General features: G+C 39.6%; 1 protein-coding gene across 1 annotated transcript; it reads left to right on the top strand.

Moving 5' to 3' along the window:
- The first annotated feature begins 1,510 nt into the window (after positions 1-1,510).
- On the top strand, positions 1,511-21,687 carry tmod2 (tropomodulin 2). Its single transcript, XM_038701122.1, is given in 11 exon segments — positions 1,511-1,643; positions 7,931-8,153; positions 9,483-9,639; positions 17,058-17,180; positions 17,556-17,630; positions 17,715-17,845; positions 17,939-17,981; positions 17,984-18,045; positions 18,143-18,286; positions 18,762-18,906; positions 19,501-21,687. Coding segments are annotated over 10 exon segments (1,038 nt in total). The 5' UTR covers positions 1,511-1,643; positions 7,931-8,027; the 3' UTR covers positions 19,533-21,687.
- The last annotated feature ends 1,220 nt before the right edge of the window (positions 21,688-22,907 follow it).

The raw sequence follows: 22,907 nt of genomic DNA, 5'->3' as shown, positions 1-22,907 counted from the left end.
CAGTGAGTCTCATTTTTCCTAAACCCAAGGTAGGTTAATGTGTGAATGTCTATATAACATGCCTGCCAAATCCAGGGCATCTGTGTCTGGATAACCCACTGAATCAGCTACCACCCATTTGCCATACCTGATTATTTTTGACAGTCACAGGGCATTGTTTATATTTTAACACCACAGAAGATTTTGACCATGTTGACTACCAAGTGGTCTGTCACCCTGTAGTAAACCCTGCCTTCAGCTGATATGTATTGATCCATGGACAGACACTCATCTGTGGTGCGAAACTGATTTAAAATGACAGCAAAGTCATCTTCCTCTCTGCTTAGCTTAGCTGATTATATCGTTTATCTGATTTCAGCAAAGGCTACTTTCAACATCTCATCCCAAACCTTCTGTGCCACATGCAAGGCATCTTGTTGCAGTGAACATATTGTGTGAACCGAGAGGGTACATGAAATTCTATCTCCACTATTGTATAACACGGTGCAGTAAAAAGAAGATGAGCTTTCCCTGATCTTTAAAATCAAGAATTTTAGAGCAGGCCTACACAAAGTGTGTCAGTGTGGGTATTTGTGTGAGTGAGGCAGGGGAAAGAGAATTTAGTTTTTGTATGAGAAAAGGAAATCAGGTAAACTCTGTACTCCCCTGTGCAGCCAGAGCCACAAGTCAGAACTGTCTGTGTCTGTGAGTTTTGCCTTTTGTGTGTGTATAGTGTGTATTGTCTTTCCAGGTCTCTGTGGTGCTAGGTAGCTTCTGGTCCACTGCTTGGCGTCAACTTGAAGTTGCCTCATATCTTCTTAGATCCACAGACTTCACTCTGAACACATTTACATTTTGCCTGAAACACTTTACATAAGAAATATTATGTTTGAACTTTATCACTTCATTCTTATTTTCTATCACTATATTTCTTATACATACATTTTCTCATATCTTATCTTATCTGAATCTAGAGTCTAAGGACAGATGGGGTCAATGTTGTGCACATTGTGGCTGTGGTGTGATTTGGGGCCATACAGTTATAAATCACCTTGACTTGACTTTTCACTCTATTTCTGTTTTCCTTACTTTTGATCAAAAATAAACTATCTGCAATAATTCCCTTTAGATAAAACCCATGTCAACTCATAATAGTGTAGTAGTGAGAAGTTTGACTAAACAACAAATCTTAACTTATGGTCCACTTACCAGATTTTTAGGGGTCTTTTAACTACTTCTTAAGGTATCCAACAGCAGATGGAGTTTGCTTCGTTATCATGGAGATACAGAGTTATCATAATGAGCATTTATAAGGTCCTGGTTCATCGGATACTGATTATGTGCTTTTTAGACAGTGAAAATGTAATAGACTGAACTGGTGGCTAGTAGATTATTTTATTTTATTTTATTTTATTTCAATGTCCTGTCTCTCATCTGATAGGTCCTTCTAGATAAAAAAGGTGGGCTTATTTACGCCATTGGTCCATGCCTCGCATACTCTTTGTTTATTGGTTCAATCAGACGTCACTCAGAGAATTCTCTCCCTCTCTCTTCCTGTGTTACCGCCCTTGGGCTGAGTGAGAAATCAACCGCTGAAGACATCGCGTTTATTGGGAAGACTGGCATTATTTGGAGATTCCTTAGTTGGGTCCTACCAGCCTCAAGTAAGGAAAAATATACATCGGGGGTTTTGGAATTAGTATGTCAATTCAGTGAACTTGCTAGCCGTACTGTTTTACACACTGTCACTTGAATATGTGTGCTGTGTAGCTGGGTGGTTTAGCTAAACGGCTAGCAACTTCAGTCAACTGCAAAGGTTAGGGTGTTAGCTGCTACATGTCATCGCATGCTGTTACTGCATCCGATAAATGTAGCTACGTTACTAAAGTAAGTGTCCTGTAAACCGCTTGGTGTGACTTTAGCTGTTTCTTGGCTAATGTGTGGTGTCTTTTCGCTAGACGACGGTAACCACGACGAACATGTTTAAGTTACTGTCAGCGTGGTAACGTTAATAATAAACATGTCAAGAGCGAGTTAGCTAACGCCGTTCCGTAGCCCGCTATGTCCACAAGAGATGGATGAAACTATTTCAGCGAAGGCAGCAGCCACCAAAGGAACATAACGTAACTTACTTGATATATATTAGATTTGGAAGTGCGATATAATGTGTCATTTTATGACACTAATATATGTTATCTAATGATTCTGGTGTCGGTTGGGTCCATATTTTTTGTTTTATTGTGTTAGATAGTTGCTAAGCAATCGTACGACTAATTTAATCTCAGCCGCCCATCCCTGTCAGCCAGACAATACATTTTAAAAACACGGCATCAGTACCGTCAGTGTTTGTCTGTTTAACTATAAAACAAGACTTTCAGTGTTTTTTTAAAGGTCGTGCTTTTGGTGGGATGACTAACTCCACTGTGGAGGGTAAGGGGAAAGGCGTGGCTTTAACAGTAAAATCTGTTAGATAGGTACGAGGTCATTGTACGTGTGTGTGTGTGAGCGAGTGAGTGAGTCTGGTGACACACTCCTTTTCCAAGAGCTGATTTAAGAGTTATGTGTGTTGTTCACAAAGGTAGTTTGACCAGCAGGAGCTCAATGGTGAATGAAGGGTGTGGTTCAAGTCTGAAGGAGGACGTCTGCAAAGGGAAGATTTGTTTGCTCTTTTAGCCTGAAGGCAGGTGGCCCTCCTGAAGCTGTGAAGCAGGTATTGTAACCAGGAGCAATTTTATGGAGACTGCTGATATGGCATTTTTGGTGATATTGTTTACTGTGTCACATTTTCTGCAGTATGGTATTGCAGATAAACAGGCTCCCCAGATAGGATTAGTTTAACCTGCATACCTTTCATGGGAGAATGAAACGTGGCTGCGAGTTAGTGCCTACTTTCACCCTTGGTGTAATGCAGCCACACTAGAGAATAGTGACTGAATAGTCTTTAAAAAGGCGTGAAAGTGGCAGCCTTACTTGAACCTGTATTATTCACACTCTTACTCAGATGCTGAGTTGAAAGACGGCACCCCTTGAAATCAGTTCTCATTATATAATAATGGAGTGCGTGTCTGGAGTGTGCTGCTAAAAGAGGGGAGTACACAAATCATGCATGTTTGTTAGAGAAGCACCCCACTTCCTGCCTAGCCTGACCAAGAGTTGGAGGCTCAGAATAGTAATGATGTAATGTAAATGATGATTTTCTTTTTTTCTGACACATATATGCTGCATTTAAAATCACATACTTTCAGCACGTACTGCAGCTGCCCTTAGTAGTACTGTTGCATGCAGTATGCATACAATTGGGAAATACTACTTCATCATAACATTGCAACATTTTCTGGCATACTTAATAGCATGGTAGTATGGGTATTGAAACGCACCCATAATTTTATTGACAGATGACATCTGCATGATAACTATTTAAACAATTTTTATTCTCCACCATATCTTAGTGACAGCATGGATTGACTCTGTTTCTATCTCTATCTGCTTCCATCTGTTTTCTATCATTTCTGACACCTTAGGAGGCTGAATGCAAATAGAATACATGAGAACTGAGCAACAACAGGGTGGAGAAACAGAAGGGTAGCGAATAAAAGTGGAGAAGAGTAGGTGGGAGGAGGAAGTACAGACTCTTGTCCCATGGGCAGCAGAGCTGGGTCATTCTAACTATAGTCTTTTTGTGGGTGTTGTTCTATAATAATGTAATAACCAGTTAGGGCTTCCTGTTCATGTCTGAGCTGCAAGTTACTGTTCCTCCAGCTTCTGCCTCTGAGAACCAAAATAGCACAGGCAACCTGAATGTTGATCACAAGAATTATACTTGATGGAGATAAACTTAGTATGTTTTTTACATGTGCTGCGGGTTATATGATATAAGCCACTTTTTAAAATAAGACGATCCCTCACCATTTGACTTAAAACATGGGTGAGTTTTTTTGGAGGTAGTGATGATGACAAAGGTAGAAACAAATATTTTACATTTCACTTCCCCTTTTCTATTACTTCATTTCTAAAAGAACGTGGCCCGTATTCTGCCCATGAAAGAAAGTGAAAGAAACCTATTCTTACAGTAACTTTGTTTTAGGGCTGGACAATAAAACAATATGAATAATTATCGCAATATAATTTTTTTCAATAACAATATAACAGATGTTCAATAAATATTCAATAAATGTTTAATTTTATTCACTTGAATCATACACGAATTAGGACTTTTTTTTTATTAAGATGTTTATTTTGTTGAGGAAAAAGGACTGAAAATTTACTTAATTTTAATTTTATCATAATTATTTTGAAAGTTCTGTCTCAGATTTGTGAAGTGATCCACTGTTTTGCATCAAGTGTTGACCATAAAGAAGAGTTTAAACCACAATTAATCATCAGGTTTCTTCAACTTTCACTCCTTTAAACTAGAAAGAAATAACGATTTGTTACTTATCGTGATAATTATCGATAATGAAAGATATGAAACTTTTTTCGTGATAACATTTTGGGGCATGTTGTCCAGCCCTTCTTTGTTTAATATTTTTTTGTGACCTACTACTAAATTATTTAGTCTCAAGAATAATATTTTTTGGTCTTTTATGCAGACATGCAGTAGATGAGATTTTCTATTTAATTGTAGTTTACCGCTGAAAATGTGATCATAGTAAACATCTAGCCTGTCAGGTGAACTTAAATTGTGGTATTTGTGGTTCTGTCCCTGCACAGTCCTCAGTCATTTGTTTATGAGTCCAACAGTACCGTCTGAGTGTACGGGTCAGTGTAGGAAAGCGTTGGTGAGTGTAGAGTGCAGACAGGTTTGCAGTATTATTGGCTCAGAGCCATCTGTTGTTGCCTTGAAGGATTAGCAGAGAGGAGAAGGAGAAAGGAATCAATCAGATTGGACTAATGGATCCTCTGTGTCTCTGCCTTGGCCTGAACCCACCCATTGCCATCATTATCCTTGTCTGCATGCTCCACTACTCTTCTGTCTGCACACTCAGAAGAACTGGACCATTGTAAACAGTGGCTGTTGTTTTAAATGTGTTGTGTGTCTGTAAAGTGGGAAGTGTTTTTGAGTAGGATAATATGGTAAATTGTGTTATTTTAAGCTGAGCTTGTCATAAGAGCATTATGTGTGTTTGTGTGTGCGTGTGCATGCGCTCGTGCACAGTGTGACTTAGCCCTTATCCCTGGTTTGCGTCTGTGCATTTTTCAGATCCCTGCCAGAAATGTCATCTCGTCATTGCCTTATGCACATCCCAGAATTAGTCTGGGTAATTTAACCAAAATTAGGACCAAGAAAGTCATAAATCAAACTTCATAAGATACAAAAACCATTCTTTCCATACGCTCTCACTGGCTAGCAAAGATTGGGTTGGAAGTAAATGAAAGGAGTTAGGTTTTTATGGCCGAATACATCAAACGTCTTCATTTTCAAACATATTTCTAGATTCTGGAAACCTGGCAAGCTGTTAAGGGGGGGAAACAGTCATGATCACAGTAAAGCCTCCATATGTTTTTCGTGTCCCTGGACATCTTGGTGTTGATTATGAAATACAAAACTCCCTTTTCCAAAAACATGCTGGCAAAGGCTTGTGTAATTACATCAACGTTACAGAAGACTGCTGTTGTGAAAGCAACACGCAAAACGATTTTCATATTTTTTTATTTGATTTTTAATCTGTCAGATAATGCTTAACATAAAACTTATTTGGATGTACGTAGTGTTTCTTTAATGCTGTGTTCATAATTTCACCTTCATGTAATTTTTTCGGGCATTGTCTCCTCAGTCTTCTGGAAGCAGTTCGGTTTTGCAGTGTCTGCCCTCAAGCAAACCACTTTCCGCTGTTTGTCTTAAGTCTTCAGCAACTAAAAGCAGCCTGGCTAACTGTCAGATAGAGACATGCAGTGGGAAAAGTGGGTTGCACTGTGAGTTGCACAAGACAGCAGTAGACCTAAAACACCTGCTAAAAACAAGGTGACATTAGCAGAATTATTTCCCCTTAGAATCCCATATGAGAAGATTCTCGGATGGAAAGACATTACAGATGTATTTGCGTTACACATTGCCAGAGATATGGTGCCCATATAGTTGAAAAGCCTGGGTTCATCCACATGCTGAATACAATCAACCCCAAATACAAGCTGCAAAGCCGAAAGTATTTTGCTGAAGTTCCTTTGTCTGTGTAGGATGTTTTTAAGAAAACAATTTGGGTGTGGTGTGAAAAAGTCAGAGCCATTTTGCCCAGCCCTACTTACTTGTCTAGCACTTATTATCTTAGCTTTAGGGCTAACGAATATTTTCATTGTCTATTAATCCGTAGATTATGTTCTTGCTTTATCAGTTAGATGTTTGGTCTATAAAATGTCAGAAAATATCAATCAGTGTTTCCCAAAGTCCAAGATGACATCCTCAAATGTCTTGTTTTATCCACAAAGTTATTCAGTTCACTGTCATAGAGGAGTAAAGAAATCAGAAAATATTAACATTTAAGAAGTTGGAATCTGCGAATTACTTCTGAGGACCACTTTCTTAAAAAATGACTCAAACCGAAATACTTGTCTATTCATTTAGTAGCCGACAACTAATCGATTAATTGTTGCAGCTTGACTGGCTGATTTCCTTCCTCCCAATTAGCTGTGACAGTATGCTGCAGTAGCAGTATACTAGACATTACTGTGTTGACTCTGTTTCCCAGGATCCGAATAAACATCTGTACAGTAGAACGTTGGGGTGAGATTATTATTGTCGATCATTATATTCATACTCTTTGATTAAAGTCATCGGTGTTGACATTTGGGCCCAGCTTTATGTGCTGCCACTCGGACATGCAAATGCCCCTTCTCTGACTCTCATAATCATTTCAGAAATGAATGTGTGTAGTTTTAGTGGTCTAATGGAGGAGGGAAGGGGAAGGATTAGTCCAGGACAGAGCTTGGATTGTAGTGACAAGGAACCAAACAGTACGAGAAACACAGACTCTTCAGGGAATTCCTCTGAATTGGAGAAATCACTCAGGCGGCTCTGGGGAAATGGTACTAATTGTTTAAAGAATCCTTGGCTAAACCAGAGTTTAAGCACAGGGTATTTTTTTCTGCTGTCACTGCATTTAGAGATGGTGCTTTATTTCACTATGACATGAATCAGTGAGACTGATGTGATATCCCTAAGTGCTTGTGCTCATTCTGTAATTACACACACAACGTTGTCTTTACTGCAAAAGTGTTTTCTTTTTTTTTGCCAATACTGCGAGCCAGCCAATTGGCAAAAGACTCGTTTTAGTTCTAGTGTGCGTACAGTAAAGTGTGTGTGTGTGATTAGGACTAAGACCATCTGTGGAGTCCTGCAGGGAATCTGGAAATCATGAGGTCATTTTGTGTTCGGGCTGTGGCGTGGGAGAGGGAACTGAAGGCTGAAGCCTCTTCATTTTGTTTGACAGGGTACACACTCTCTCCCTTACTCATTCACTTATCTGAGCTTTATTTAATCTAAACTGTGGTGTTATTTTCTTATAAATCTATTCAATAGTTTATTCCAGTATTTCCTGGCACTGTTACGATTACAATTAATTCTTCAGGCCGTTAATCCCTAGAAGAAAAATATAAACATGCACTTTCATATCCATTACCATAAGCTTATTTTGTTTCTTTTTTTATGTTGATAATGTGTTCTGAAGTAGCACAATGTTGTTGGTGATACTCAAGGTAGTAGTCAGATGATTTTTCTGAGCCGGAGAAGTTCTTCTTTGTTCCAGCTGTGTGTGTTTGCATCACTGCAAGATGTCATTATTCAGCCCATCTGTGATGGACTATTGTTTAACAGGGATGAGATAAACAATGTTTACCTCATTTTACGAGATAACATTACATTACATTGTTTTAGTCCGCTAAATTTAAAGGAATTATCCTGCCTGTCTCTAATCATGAATGTTTATTTGTGTGTGTTTGTGCCCTTGTTTGTCTTCAGGTAGCCTTTCCCTATTCTCGAGCAGTGAGCCTGAGAAGAAACAGTGTGGCAGCGTGGTCTGCACCTCAGTGTTGCTTAGAAAGCTATAGCCAGCACCATGGCGCTGTCGTACAAGAAGGACCTGGACAAGTATAAGGATCTCGACGAAGATGAAATCCTCAACAACCTGTCGGCGGAGGAGCTCAAACAGCTGGAGACAGCCCTCGAGGAAATGGACCCTGAGGTCAGGCCCCGATGAGGGTTGGAGGAGCTCCAGGGCTCTTTAGCGGGAGGGAGTTCCTGTGGCAAAGGGATTTATTGGGAAATGGCCAATTTTAAAGATAAAAAAGACGTGCATTTTTTGCACCTATAGAAGCTTATAAATATTTGGTGTCATAGATAGTTTTTTCTCAAATAATGTACAACACTGCAATCTTAGACATGCATAAAGTTGTCACATAAACTACATCTAGTTTTACAAGGTACAAACAAGTGTATGCCTCTCGTCTTTCCTGAAATGCATTGGACAAATGAAAGGGTGGATTTTTCCCAGCCAAATAATAATTAAAGAATAATTTAAACAGGGAGTCTGAGTTGTAGTAGCTCTGTCAGCAGCCTGCCAAGTGTTTGTTTGTTTATTTGTGACTGTAGAGTAGAATGAAATCCCTCCCAGCGCCTGGGCGTTTTAGTTAAATTCCATCTACCCCAAGTGAGATCACCCTACATTGTGACCCACAGGAAACAGTCAGCAACAGTAGGGGAATATCAGTATCTGGATCTTGTCTCATTAAGTAGACAAAGTAGAATTTAGTGTGTCCACAAAAAGAAGCACTGCATTTGGTTTAAATAGCTTCAGTGTGCACAGGCTGGATAGTCAAACGTTTCACATTTTTCACACATCCTTGTTCCCCTCCCCCAAGTTTTCACTCACTTACAACAAATGGTCCACAGTTGGTTAGACTATTATGTTAGGTATTTTATGCCATAATGTTTTGGTTGACATATCAAGTTAAACTAGTTCATAGTATGTTTATTTCCTGTTCTGGGAACTTGTCAAACTCATATCTGGCATTTATGCCAACTACCACACAGATCTGAAGATACAAGGGATATACAGGCATTTGCTTGCAGCGCTGTATCTGACAAAGAAGTTTGAGAACACATCAGGGTTTGGAACAGACAGGCACCCAAACCTTAACCTGTGTGTGCTTAGTACACACTTAAGCAAAATGCTTTTAGAGCAGAACAGCCTACTTAAATAAAACTGATGCTATATGGATGTCATAGTACATGTACTGTACCTTCATCAAGATACTGATATCACAAACTGGCGTTGGGCCAGATTGGGCAGCAGAGTGGCAATACAATGAAACCTGTATTTTGTGCTGCATGGCACTGTTTCAGGAATGTTCAACTAATTGCATGAATGGATATGTTTTCGTTATATAGAAGGCGTGTTTGTATATTTTACTGCTTACAACACACAATTATGATTTTACCCTTTACCCAAGTATATAGCAAGTGTATTTAAGCCTTCAACAGTTGACAACTCTAATGCGTCTCTTCTCCTCAGAATGCTCTTCTCCCGGCTGGCTTACGTCAGAAGGACCAGACGGCTAAGAAAGCAACAGGGTCATTCAACAGGGATAGCCTCCTCAAATACCTGGAGAAGGAAGCCATGGAGCACAAGGACAGAGAGGATGTAGTGCCCTTCACTGGAGAGAAAAAAGGTGCGTGGCTGTGTGTTTGTGAACAACTGTCCACGACCGTGCACCAAACAGAGGAAAACAAAGAGGAACAGTCCGCACTTGAATGATCACACTTAAGCATATCAGAGTAACTTTCACTGATAGCTTTTTTTATTGTTGTGTGGCATTTCGACTTTAAATAAACGTCAGTACTTACAGGTAAAGTACAGATCAACACAGACAATGTAATGAAAGGCTTTCCAATTGAGGAAAACTATTAAGGTCAAGTGATGTCATTGAAATGATGACAATGAAGCTGACTCCAGGTTGTACAGTGTTATAAAGTGTAACACACCTAACTCGTGATTAATATCATTAGTGTGGTGCTGTCACATGTTAGTAACATATGTCTCAGGGGATGAAGAACCGAGGTGTGTCTGTGTGTGTTTTTGTGTCTGTATCAGCAGTACAGATACACAGCAGTAATTACTATCCAGCTGTCTTTGTAGGTATTATTAATGCATGTCTGCTCTTATGCAACATACAGCAGTGAGGGGGAGGTATGTTTGTACCAGGGGATTGGAGGTTGTTAGTTTCAAAGGAGGAGGCAAGGTTAGGATTAAATTTATTGAACCTTTATTTATTGATGTTTTTCTTCTGGCGTCTCCAATTGTGTTGAGGCCTGAGATATATCAGCAGTTTAAATATATAATATTTCAATATAATAAAAGGCTTAACGTAGGGCTGGACCCGAATAATCGAATATTCGACCATTGGGTACACATTCGATTTTCAATTATGAGATTTGATTATTATTTGAGGGTTTTTTTCGCGCGCCTGACCTCCGCCAACAGCAGTGAACGTAACACTCCAGTTCACGTCAAAGGGAAAACGAAATGAAGCCCTTAGCTGTGTGGGAGCACTTTAAACTGAGTGATGACAGCAGTAGTGTGGAAGTTATGGTGTTGATTAATTTTACAATTGCTTAATTTCATTACAGATCACACAACAGTCAAATTTCCTAAATTTTAAAATTAATCAGTATCAAACTGTAGGCTGGAAACAAACAACAACACAATGAACGCATTTAAATAAGCCTAATTATATTAGGCCGATTGTAGAAGAAGAGCATTTTGTCGCTATAATTAAAGTTAAAAGTGAATTTTGCATAATAATGTGTTAGATTTAGTTTCGCTACCGGAAACACCGCTCATCCTGTGCGCTCTCTGCCTGGACCCCCGACCAGCTAAACTATTCCCGGATTCTGCTCTGGACCTGCTTGGATCAGACTCTCTGCTACGGTTCCTCCTGCTCTGTACAGCAGGCCACCAACCCGATTTGGCACGCATTGATTTTTATCACTTTTCTCTAAAACCTATTTTTGCAAACTCGTCCCAGACGGTTTCACCAATCGACCTGAAACTTTGGCAGGATCATCTACAGACGTCGCTTTTTTTTTTTTTCCATAAATTTTGACTTATGTGTCTTTACATACAATTTTACATAAATGCCCGTAAATCAAATTTGGCTTAAGCTATTGTAACCAAACTTGATGTGTCTGTTCAGATGCTCAGTCCGAGCTTCGCTGAGCAGTCCTGGGATATTCTTCTACTAGGGGGCACTACACTTGCAAAAAGTTGATACCTCGTAATTTGCTGCATGGAGTCGTACAAAATTCGGTTTGTACGATCTAGGGTCACTACTCAGTTGATGCATAATATTTGATAATGATTGCTCAAAGTGGGTGTGGCTTATTACAACAAATGTAAATTTCTAGACATTTCTCATTCCAAACTTCAAAAAATCTAAGAAAATTACCCGTACGTCCTAGAGAGCTGACATTGTTTCAGCACAAACAACGTAACGTGACAAATGTTTGCCTCACTGTAACCTATGGTCAATTCAGAAGTCAGTCACTGTATATTTTTCAGAATGTGCTAATTCTATTAACATCTGTATCTCCACAAGTCTTTCTTTAAACGTTACGAAAATCAACACAAACATTCTCTAGATGGCCGATCTCAAGTGTATCAAAGGAACTTCAGATCTGTCAAACAGTGGGTCTGCAGTGATATTCAGTATCTTGCCATAACTTGTACAGTATGCACAACATTTTCTTCTTGGCTCAGTGTTGGATCAAATGCCACCAAAATAATTGACAACACACCACAAACCGGCAGAATCATGTGTGATTTTTGTTCTCTGAATTTTCTCACCGTCATCTTGACTGTTTTAGGCATTTTAATTTTAAACTGACACAACTATCTGGGTCTGGCACATGTGACGTCACTACCTTAACTTGTGAGAAGGTGCGTGGAAACAGACTCTCACCAGTAGCTCAGTCAGTAAGTCACCTACTCTGGAGATCTGAAGTTCCAGGGTTCAAATCCCCAGGTGACTAAGTTAAGTAAGCTGAGATTGGGGGTGTTCAGATCATAGTGAGTCTAAGTTCTCTATTTTATTTGGATCTCGTGACCCTTTATTCCTATTCCCATTATTTTTCTCTGCTAAAAAGAGTTTGTGCAGCTTAAACTTTAAATCTTGGAAACACAAAATGTCACAGGTGGGTTGAACATTCTCTCAGTAGTCCGGTACATATAATGACACTCTCTGTTCTCAAGGTGGTGCTGTAAAAATCAAGTTTGCGTTTCTGCAATTATCTGAAAGTCCAAATTCTTTCATCACTTTAATCTCTTAAGTCATCTGCATCTGTTCTTCTCTTCTGAAAATGTCAAATGTTGCATTTTTCACGACTTGTTTGGATCCCGATCATTGCCACTTGTAGCTATATTGATATTTATTGTCTTTTGTAGTCTCCTCTTGTAACTATACAATAAAGTCCTAATGCTATTGAAAATAATGTTTAATTTTACAGCAGTTGAATGGAAATTATAATAGTCATAAAGTTGTCTACACAAAGGGGAACACAATTATCAGAAGTTTCCTGACATTTGTCATAACACAGTTGATGTTTATGGTGGAAATTGTCTCACAAGAAGATGAACTTAGCAAACCACTGCTAATGCAGATGGGATTCATGTTGCTGAAAAACTGAAATGACCTGATTGTCTCAAGAGAAACTAGTCCTACTCAAACAGGTCTTATGACATACTTGTGGTAATCTTTCAGGAAGATAGAAAAGGGAGATGCTTTATGTGACAGCACGACAGAAAATAACTGAAGTGAGTAGAGTAGAAACATTACTGGATAGAAATTCTTGTCCAGAGAAATTACTTTTCTTGGGACCTCCGTAGATCTTAATGCTTCTCCCTCACTAGAGAGGAAATATGGAACTGATGTCTTCCCCCCTGACCCTGGCCTGTTAGAAATTATACTCTGTGTTTGTGTGTGTGTGTGTGTGTGTGTGCCCCCTATGACAACATGGAAAACTCAAATAACTGGTGGTTCTGTGGAATGTGGCTGATTCTCATCCCCTTGTTATACTCGCCCCCTGCTGATAAATTGTGTGTGTGTGTGTGTGTGTCCTTTCAATAACGCACCTAATTTCAGAGGAAAACAGCCTGCTTAAATGCCATGGCAACCACTGCAGCCTTTTAACCACTTAAATGTTATAATATTGGGTCAGTCATTCTTATTACTTTCCTATAAACAATCCTTTCTAATTGTTCATTCCTTCTGTTCCTTTTTGATTTCCTCCGGTGTTTGTCAACATTATTAACATTAACATGTTCTGGCTAGAGGGTGTTTGAAGTTATATGCAGAGAAGGGTGATGATTGTATGTATTTTAAGAGGTGCACATTATTGGTGGCATGTTCAGTGAGGTTCCGTCCAGAGCAAAAGGAATATTTATTCAAGTTTACAAGGTTGTTTATATATCATTATACAACACAAGGTTGTATGAGGACTGTGTTTGAGCACCAAGCATCATCAGTGTAAAACGCACCTCCTGAGTCTTGCGCTGACAGCTCGGAGCATGGTCTGCCCACCGACTGCTTGATCTGGGATGTTGGGTGGGCAGTTCTGTAAAGATGTGTGCACAACAGTCTCTGATTCCATTGCTTGGCCAACATGAGTCCAATTTTGTCCAGACTAGACCTTTTTAAAAGCAGCCTTAAGTCAAAGCTGGGCCAACATGGCTCCTATCCTGGCTCTCTTTTCTCTCCTCTCAGCAATCACCGCACCGGTCGTGGTGCCTGTTCCTGTTGATCTGGCTGGTGGATCGTCTCAAGGTCCGCTGCTCTTAAATCCAAAAACCCTGTCTTCCTTTTCCAATGACTGGATTTCTGTCATAGGTTATTTGTGTTTCAGCAATAAAACCGGAAAAAATAGATGAAAAATGTTGAAGCGATGAAAAAAGTTTAGCAAAGTTTGAAGGAGCTACTGGCTGCTGCCGGTTGCCTTAGCAATTATTGTTATGCTAATTGGAGCATTCAAGGCAAGGGTCTGATAAACATTTGTTGTTAATGTTTGTTAAGGTTATAGTGGAGGCTGTTGCGCCAATGGAAACACACAAACGTAGCTCTGTAATGCTTGCCTCCAATGTTCAGTTTTTCTTGTGAATTCTTTTAGAGTTGAAACATTAAGCAGCCATGTGTAACAGTGAACTGGTACTGCAAAGGCAATAAATCAGTTACTGCAAATGTACTACTGAAAATTTAATAATAGTTCAGTTATTTTGGTTGGTTTGGCCATGGATGGCCTTGTAGGTAATTAATAAAATATTAAAATGTATTCTAAACGTAATGGGCAACCACTGCAGTGAAGCTAAAATTGGTTTTGTGATATAACAGGACCTCTTAGATTTGTTTAGTATTCTGGCTGCTGAGTTCTAGATAAATTGCAATTGTGGGAGGTAAAATGAGAGTCACAGTAGTCCAGGTGGGATGATATAAAAACATGTATTGGGTGAACAAACCCACAGCTTAGAGTCAATGAAAGCCAACACTTTATTGTAAACATCAATAATAATTTAAAAAACAATATCTGGGTTCAACTGACTATCCCACTTACTGTAGTTGTAGGTAAACAGTTTTCCTGTGCAATGAGGGGTTATTACCATCATTGCGGTTACCTTTGTTTAGGTAATCTGGCTAAACTGCTTGGAACCTATCTAATATTGTGGACGCTCATATTTCTTGCCTCATCTGACTTTGTTATAGTGATGTCTCTGCTTTCCCAGACCTGAGTAATTACTTTGTTGAGTAAAGTGTTATCATAAGTCATGGAAATGATTTCCAAAACTGCTTTAAGTTATGTACTGTTATCTTGTGTTTAAAAATCAAACTTTACAGTACTGTGATCAGCATGCACAACATAAGGATGGTGCATCATGAGTGAATGGGATGACTTCTCAAATTAAAATATGCTTAAGGCATTGATTGCACGAATGACAAAGTCTGTTGCATTGATGGGTAAGAAATTGCAATGGAATCTGCTGGGATCCTGAGTGTCAAGTCAAAGCTCTTCAAACCAAGCATTTCCTGCATCTGTCTGATACTCCAGACATGCCTGATACCACTGTTACAGGCAGACACCAACATTATTGATGTTCCTGTTTTCCCCTCAGCATTTGTATAATGTTGTACCCCAATGTGTTTTGCTCATTTATTCCATGATATATGCTCCTGTGGGATCATACAGATGACAGGATTTTGGCCCCGTCTTCTTTTTGCCTCGGGGGGGGGCTAAATGTTGCTCCAGAGGCGCTGGCACAGGATGCTGCCTGATGACTGTATTTACTGTTTACTGGCTTTCAGGAAGTGCCAGAGCCCCCATGAGGGACCAGTTTTAACAATTTGGCTGGCTTGACTGACTTCGATGTAGGGAAAGAGGGGAGGGTCTGTTCTTGTGGTGTTTTTGTTTAAGGAGACAGGCACATAGAAAGGCAACGAATGGCACCGACTGGATGGTCTCTCTGTCCAGTGCAAGTGTTTGTTGCTCCAGCAGTGCAGTTTAGATTAGAAGCCAGTCATTGTTCCATGACTTCCTGCACTCTTTCCATTTCGTCCCTCAGATAGGTTACCATGGTAATATCACGGTTGTCAGACAGTCATGGCCGGATTGAGTTCAGCTTGTCTGAACCACTGATGGTTGGGAAATGTTTTGTAAAATAGCAGGAGACCCAAACTTATTCCAACAGCACATTTCTGTTGTTCAGACTTCAGCTCCTTTTCAGAAATATTACAATTATTGTAAGTGTTCTAAACAAGAATTTCAATTGTTTTTATATTTTTAACATTTAATAACAGTGGGTATAATTTGGATTTTGTAACAGAAACAATACAGTAAATGTCAAATGAAGTGAAAGGGCCACAAATTGATCTGTGCTAAATCCCTGTGCATTGCAGTAAAACATAAAACGGTATTTTTCTGTTTATAGTAGGTTATTTGTTATTTCACCATTTTACTTCAACTTCATTCTCCTCCTTATCTTAGTGTTTTTTTTGTTTACTCACTACTTGAATTTACTCACCTTGCATTTCCTCTCACTTTTCTTTTCCCCACACACGCACACACCTACATGTCTAGCTCTGGTCTCTTACTGAAATACAGCGGCATGTCCCGCCTCTTTCTGTTTCTCTCTCCATGTATGTGCCTGCTCTGCTGACTTTCTCCATCAGCAGTATGTTTCATAGAGTTGCCGAAAAGACACAGAAGTCGTGTTTTGGATTTTCCCACCTGCACTTCTGTTTTTACAGCAGCAGCATAGCACGTGCGGGATAGGCTTATTTATGACGTAGCCTATCGAAACGGTCGAAACCAACTAGGGTTGGGCAATGTCTACAAAATTTCTATCGGACAATGTCTACATTGAAACACCGGGATGGACGATGACATCGGTTTCACTCGCACAGATTTCACTCAGTTAAAAACTTGGTAGCCTATGACTTCACAAGTCGTGGTGGATATTTTACAAGCACAGACCAGGTAATGTTAAAGCAGCATTGAACACATAGGGTGCAGATGTTGGTTTCGGTTGTTTGATAGGCTGCGTCATTAACTAGCCCACAAGAGGTTCACCTGCTGCCGTGATAACAGATCGCAGGTGTAAAAATACGGAAAAAAGACTAGTTCTGTGTCTTTTAGGCGACTTTATAAAACGTACTGCTCATGAATTTAAAATTTCTAATGATAATGTCCGTGGTGATTAAAACCTGCTTAACGTGATGATGTCGACCCAACCGTAAAACCAACATGGTACCGAATGACATCTTGTATGTCTTGTAACATAATACCAGATAACATCTCTCTCTGTGTTTCTCTGAAAAATTATAAAATGGGTCACCGTTAAAGTCTCTGTGGGAAACACTGAGATTATAGAAATTGAAGGTTGTGTAACATCTCATAAAACCTTCAACCGGCCTGCATGTACCTGTGTCTTCTGTCTGTGTTGATGTTAAAGTAATTTATTGTCTGCCCTATTTTTATGAGGGCTGAATCACCTCCTACTGAGTTTAGAATTTGAATTAAATCGCCCTTTCCCTCTTTCTCCATATAGGTAAAGCATTTGTTCCTAAGCAGAAACCAATGGAAACACGCAAGGAGGAAGTCACAACCCTCGATCCAGAATTAGAGGAAGCCCTGTCCAGCGCCACAGATACAGAACTGTGCGATCTCGCAGGTGAGAATGAATAGATGCCTTTTGAGAAAACTAAGAAGTCATTGTTAAAAGGCTTTAAAAACATCAGTCTGTATGAGGGTTTCTTTGAAAAGGAAGCGGTACACACAATGTTGTAGTTGTGAGAAACGTTCAGTTTGCCTGAGCCCAGTCTCTGCTGCGACAGTAAAACACAAGCTCCTTTTACTCTGACTATCTTTCCCAAGGCACCACCCTTTTTTGTGTGCGATGATGGGGGAATAAAAGGGCTTACTGAGCAAAATAATACCACTTGTCTGCAATGATCTCTAGATTTGGTTACAGTTACCTGTAGAACACTTGCATGCACACTGATTCCTCACCACAGCTACTGAGTCTATGGTATGCTTTTGTTTGCAGCGATCTTGGGTGTTCATACACTGGTCACAAGTACTCAGACATATGATGGGACTGGAAGTAAAGAGGGTTACAACAGTAAGTACAATCAAAGAACTGTATCTGTTAATTCAAAGGTCCCAAAAGGGTCAATATCTTGACCTCTGTCTGTGTCTTTTCTAGATGTGATCAAAGGGGAGAAGATGAATCCAGTGTTTGATGAGCCTCCCAATCCCACTAATGTAGAAGAAACTCTGCAGAGGATAAAAAACAATGACAGCTCCTTAACAGAGGTCAACCTCAACAACATTAAGGTACACAGAAACACAAGTGTGTGTGTGGAGAGTGTAGTGTGTACTGTGTATATCCCTGTACCAATGGCAGTGTGTCTTTTGTTGGTTTTTCAGAACATTCCAATTCCCACGCTGAAGGAGTTGGCCAAAGCCATGGAGAAAACACGCACGTCAAGAAGTTCAGCCTGGCAGCAACACGGAGTAACGACCCAATTGCTGTGGTGAGCGGATTGTGGGCTTTTAATAGCTTTGTTCACACCCGACAACTCCATATTCACGCCTTTGCTTTATTTCCTCGCTTCCTCTTTCTCCTCCCAGGCGTTCAGTGACATGTTGCGGGTGAACAAGACATTGCGAAGTTTGAACTTGGAGACCAACTTTATCACCGGGACAGGGGTGCAGGCTTTGGTCGATGCATTGCGAGACAATGACACACTCACAGAGATCAAGATAGACAACCAGGTACCAGATGCTTTGTGACACATGTCTACACATGCACCAGCACACCAGGATCTGAAATTATCAGAGGCTTTTTAGTTTTTAAAAATCTTTAAGAATTCCTGTGAAATTAAGATTAGGATGGTAAAAAGTATTTTCTTTTTTGAATTTCTCTTTGCTAACTTGTTATGTTATTTATAGTTGTAATCATTCCGTGTCACTGTAGGTGATTACAGGGAACTTATGACTGAGGTAGTCTTTGCACTCTTTTATATAAAGTGGTTTCACACAGCCTGAAGTAGTCGAATGTTCTGTGCAGCTGAAGAAGATGCCAACTGACACAAACCACTGGCTGAATAAAACAAAATACCTGTTGAGAGTTTTCAGTAGTGGAAAAGTTAATTAAGTTAAACCCTATCACTATGGTCTGGGTCTTATATTCTTTTCTGCTATAAACCAAAATGAGGTTCTGACTGTAATATTTGTGTGTGTGCTTCAGAGGCAGCAGCTTGGTACCACCGTAGAGATGGAGATAGCTAAGATGTTGGAAGAGAACAACAGCATAGTGAAGTTTGGCTACCACTTCAACCAGCAAGGACCTCGCTCCAGAGCTGCTGCAGCTATCACCAAGAACAATGACCTGGGTATAACACACACACACACACACACAAACACACACAACAGTTTGAGATTGCAAAAGCAGGGTGAATTGTCGCCCACCACATTACCTTCCACCTGGTATCTCTCTTTGGGAGAGTGGGTCATGACAATTCCAAGATCTCAGCAGTTCATTTGCATTTACAAATGTGTTTTTTCCTCATAAGACGTCCGTCAACAGTGACCTCTCCTCTCTTTTAGCCCCGCATCCTGTCAGAGTCACGGTAGCACAGGTGTGATGCATGGGTGTGGCTATACTTGTGTCAGTGCATCGAAGTGTTTGAATGACGCATTCACTGCATTAACAGTATGGAAACTGACACGGTGTGATGCAGCTTTGAGAGTGATGACCTCTCACTTCTTGTTATCTGTACATGCTGACACACGCTGTTGAATTGTGTAAACGCGTAGCTCTTGATGACTCACTTAGTGTTTACATGATAAACTAACAGACCTGTTTAGGTTGAAGGTTGTGTAGCATGTTTGCAGTTCAGTCTTATATTCTTAATTCTGTCAAATCAATTGATTTGGGGAAAAAATTAATGCTTTTGCCTCTTTTTCATTGTACTTTTCCTCTCTAGTCCGCAAGAAGCGAGTGGAAGGGGACCTGTAGGGACGGAGCCTGACCCCTCTCCCAGCCAATCCTGTTGTTTCATCTCACCTTGTGGAATAATTTCAGCCAATGACCTGGTCTCATCTCACTGTGTGGAAACTTTAGTCTTGTGCCAAACTGTGGGGCAAGGCGTGCTTAACCAGAACATACATCCGAGAAGAAGGGAAATAACTGGAATTGCCCTCTCCCATACACATGTGTATACATATTTGTTTATTATTATGTTGAAGATGTAAATCTGTTTAGTTTTAGTAATTTCATTTCAGTTGCTCCTTTTTTTTTTTGAGCCTTTATATGATCTGTTTAGACTTTTTACTTGCATTTTTCCTTTTATACAATGCTATAATCATGTGAAATAAACGTGGAACTACCAACTAACAGAAACAACAATAACAGCTTTGTAAAAACATTAACTCACATTAAGAACGCCCTGTATCCTCAACCATGATAGTTTGCTATTGGGCCTAAGCTTCCAGTGAAATTCTGTATTGAATCAGCAGACTTCGTTATTAGAACAATGGGGATAGCATACAGAATGGTTAAAGCCTGGCCATGACTAGTACCCTGCAAACCTTGTCTGACTGTACAGCTGTAGATAACACATCTTATCATAAGATAACGTAAGTCATGTAGTAACAAGCGGACTCTAGGTTCTGATGATGCTGATCAGATCACTGTTGTACTTTCCATCTGCATGGTGGTTTGCAGGTGTTTGTTATTGCCTTGTAAAGCCAACTTGACTGTCTGGCTGATGTGGAACGGTTACGTTTGTGCTGGCCTCATGCTGTAGTCAGTCTGAGAACAGATGCTGGCTCACCCCTTCTGTTAAGTATCAGTGCATGTTTTATATTACTTTACTGTTTTATTCTAACAAAAAAAAATCTTGTTTTCATATGGTTCAAATTCTGATGTTGGTTATTCTGACATTGTATCAGAGACGGTTGAGGAAATTGTAATTAGTTTTTGATATTTTGAAACAAGTAAAAATGGGATTTTACTGTAAAAGGAACAGGTTATTAACCCCAGTCCAGACTGAAAAGGCTGAAATCTTCTCTTACAAATGATGCTGCAAATGTCTGCTGAACACACTGGCTTTCTCTGATGCTTAACCATGCCAAAGACTAACACATGCAGTGCTTAAAGTATCAATATTGAACTCAATAGTCATTGGTTCAGGTTTTGGCTTTGTCAGCTACAGTCACTTCCTTACGGTACAGGTCTGGGAAAGGAGTCTGGGTTAACAATGATATGGACTTTGTTTTGTTTTTTAGATCACACCATGCCATTACATTTCCCCCCCAATTTCTGTCATTTAAAGCTAAGTGTTCTGTTCAGTGACAGGTGAAGAATAGTTGGCGAACAGTCTGTGTGAAACTTCTCAGGTTGCAACTACTTGTGAAATGTTTCTATGAATTATATCTCCCAGATAGAAAGTCTTGTACAGATCGTAAATTTTACTTTTCCCAGTCCCTCATACAAACACTTTCACTTGGCTCTCAGCAGTAGCAGGTCATTCATTATGTAATAGATGACAACATGCTATGTGTGCCTCCAACTGAACTTCCGTAGGTACACTAACCTGCTTGAGATGGGTCTAACAGAACTAAATCAGGAGTTACTTGAAACTTGTGTATATACTGTTTGTGTTATAGGAACAATATATTGGCATGAAGTCATCAGTTGTGATCATCATGTTTCTCTCGACCAAAAATGCTCTTTCATCTTAACATCCTCACATTCCTTGGACAAGAGCTGTATGGCTAAGTTCAGTACTTTGGGCTTTATATCCGTGTACTTCTTCCATGATCATATCAGCTAGTATTTTATTCTGAATCTTTTTGTTTTTACATCGCTGTGCTTTGCTGGTGGACAGTCAGTGGAAAACTGCTTCTCTGCTTGGGCTTGTTGAGAATATTCTGTGATTCATATTATGTATATTGTAAAATTGCATCTCAAATTCAAAGTGCACACACACACTTTTATGTGTTTACCACACAAATGTACACAACTCCTTGCTGAGATTTTTTTGTACCTTAAATCAATCCCACGTGTATACTCAACATCAGGAATATATGTTATTATAAAACCACAAGACTGGTAAAATGCACTGCTGAATATAAAACATCCTCAACAATAAATGTTTTTACATACTGTCTATGCATTCTTTGTCTTTTTAATGTTTTTATTAATCATTAAATTGTACTAATACAGCATTTAATATTGACCCAGTTTCCTCTCCTCTGTTGTCGTTGAGATGCTTTGTTGTTGGCAAGGGAGCAAACTCCACCTGCTGATAAAGGCCACCAAATGTGGCTGGAAGCTCCACAGAACTGTAAGTGGACCTTGGGCTAAGATGTTTAGTCAAACTACTTTTTCCAAGGTCAATCATGAAACTTCAAGCTCAACTATATTGTAAGCGTCCTGTGTACGTTCATAATTCTGCATGAGATTTTGGGCCAGATTTACTAAGAAAATGTCTCTGGGCAAATGTGCGTTGTGGTTTTCATTGAGTTTGTGGCTGCAATGTGTTCATTCAGCTTCTGATTTACTAAAATCTCCTGGTGCTGAACCTCCAGATGCACTTTTGGCTTTTGTTTATGTCTCCTTGTCAGAGATGGAGAATTTCCCACAGAATACATAATCAACACTGATAGCATGTCTCTTATTATTTCCTCCCTTAATTGCATATGAGGAGAGAGACGCACCAAAAGCCTTAGTAAATCTGTCTCTTTGTGTCTTTTAAAGCATCTTATCTAGAATTTATATTAAATGTAGATTTAAGCAGTTCTTGTTTGCATAGCAAAAATGCATGACCCCAGAGGATCCAACAGGGTAAGAGAATTTAAAACAAGTAGTCATGCTAGCTCCTCATTGCTCTGGGCTTAATGCTAACATCAGCATACTAACAATGGCAAATATGCTGTTAGTGTTGTAATTAGCACTAAACATAGTACAGCTGAGGTTGATGGGAAATTGGGAATGTCAAATCAGAAGATCACCAAGGTACTTCCTCTGGCGACCATGAATGTAACAAAAAAAATGGCAATCAAGGCATGTCATTTAAAAACCTAAAATGTCAACCTGGCAGTGGCTCCAAGGAAAATGTCAGTGGGTTATCCAAAGTCAAAAGGATCATCATCCTCTATGGACCATGAATGTTTGTAACAGACATTGAGATATTTCAGTCTGTACGAGAGCGGTCGAACAACTAACGGCCTGACTCTGTGTTTAACTACTGAGGGGAATTTAAAAGTGGCTGTGGTCAAAATCTCAAATTCAAAATCTATTTTTAATGACTGATAGACAGGCCTTTTGGTTTGAGAGGTATCCTACTCTAGGTGGTGTATACATACGGACCCTTTAATCAGATCCAGT

The sequence above is a fragment of the Micropterus salmoides genome, unplaced genomic scaffold (genome assembly GCF_014851395.1).
Source record: "Micropterus salmoides isolate LMB-PRFRI ecotype aquatic unplaced genomic scaffold, ASM1485139v1 Ms_hic_scaffold_6, whole genome shotgun sequence".
Classification (NCBI taxonomy): domain Eukaryota; kingdom Metazoa; phylum Chordata; class Actinopteri; order Centrarchiformes; family Centrarchidae; genus Micropterus; species Micropterus salmoides.
Note: the sequence above shows the minus strand (reverse complement) of the source record. Positions and strands in the feature narration are given on the sequence as shown.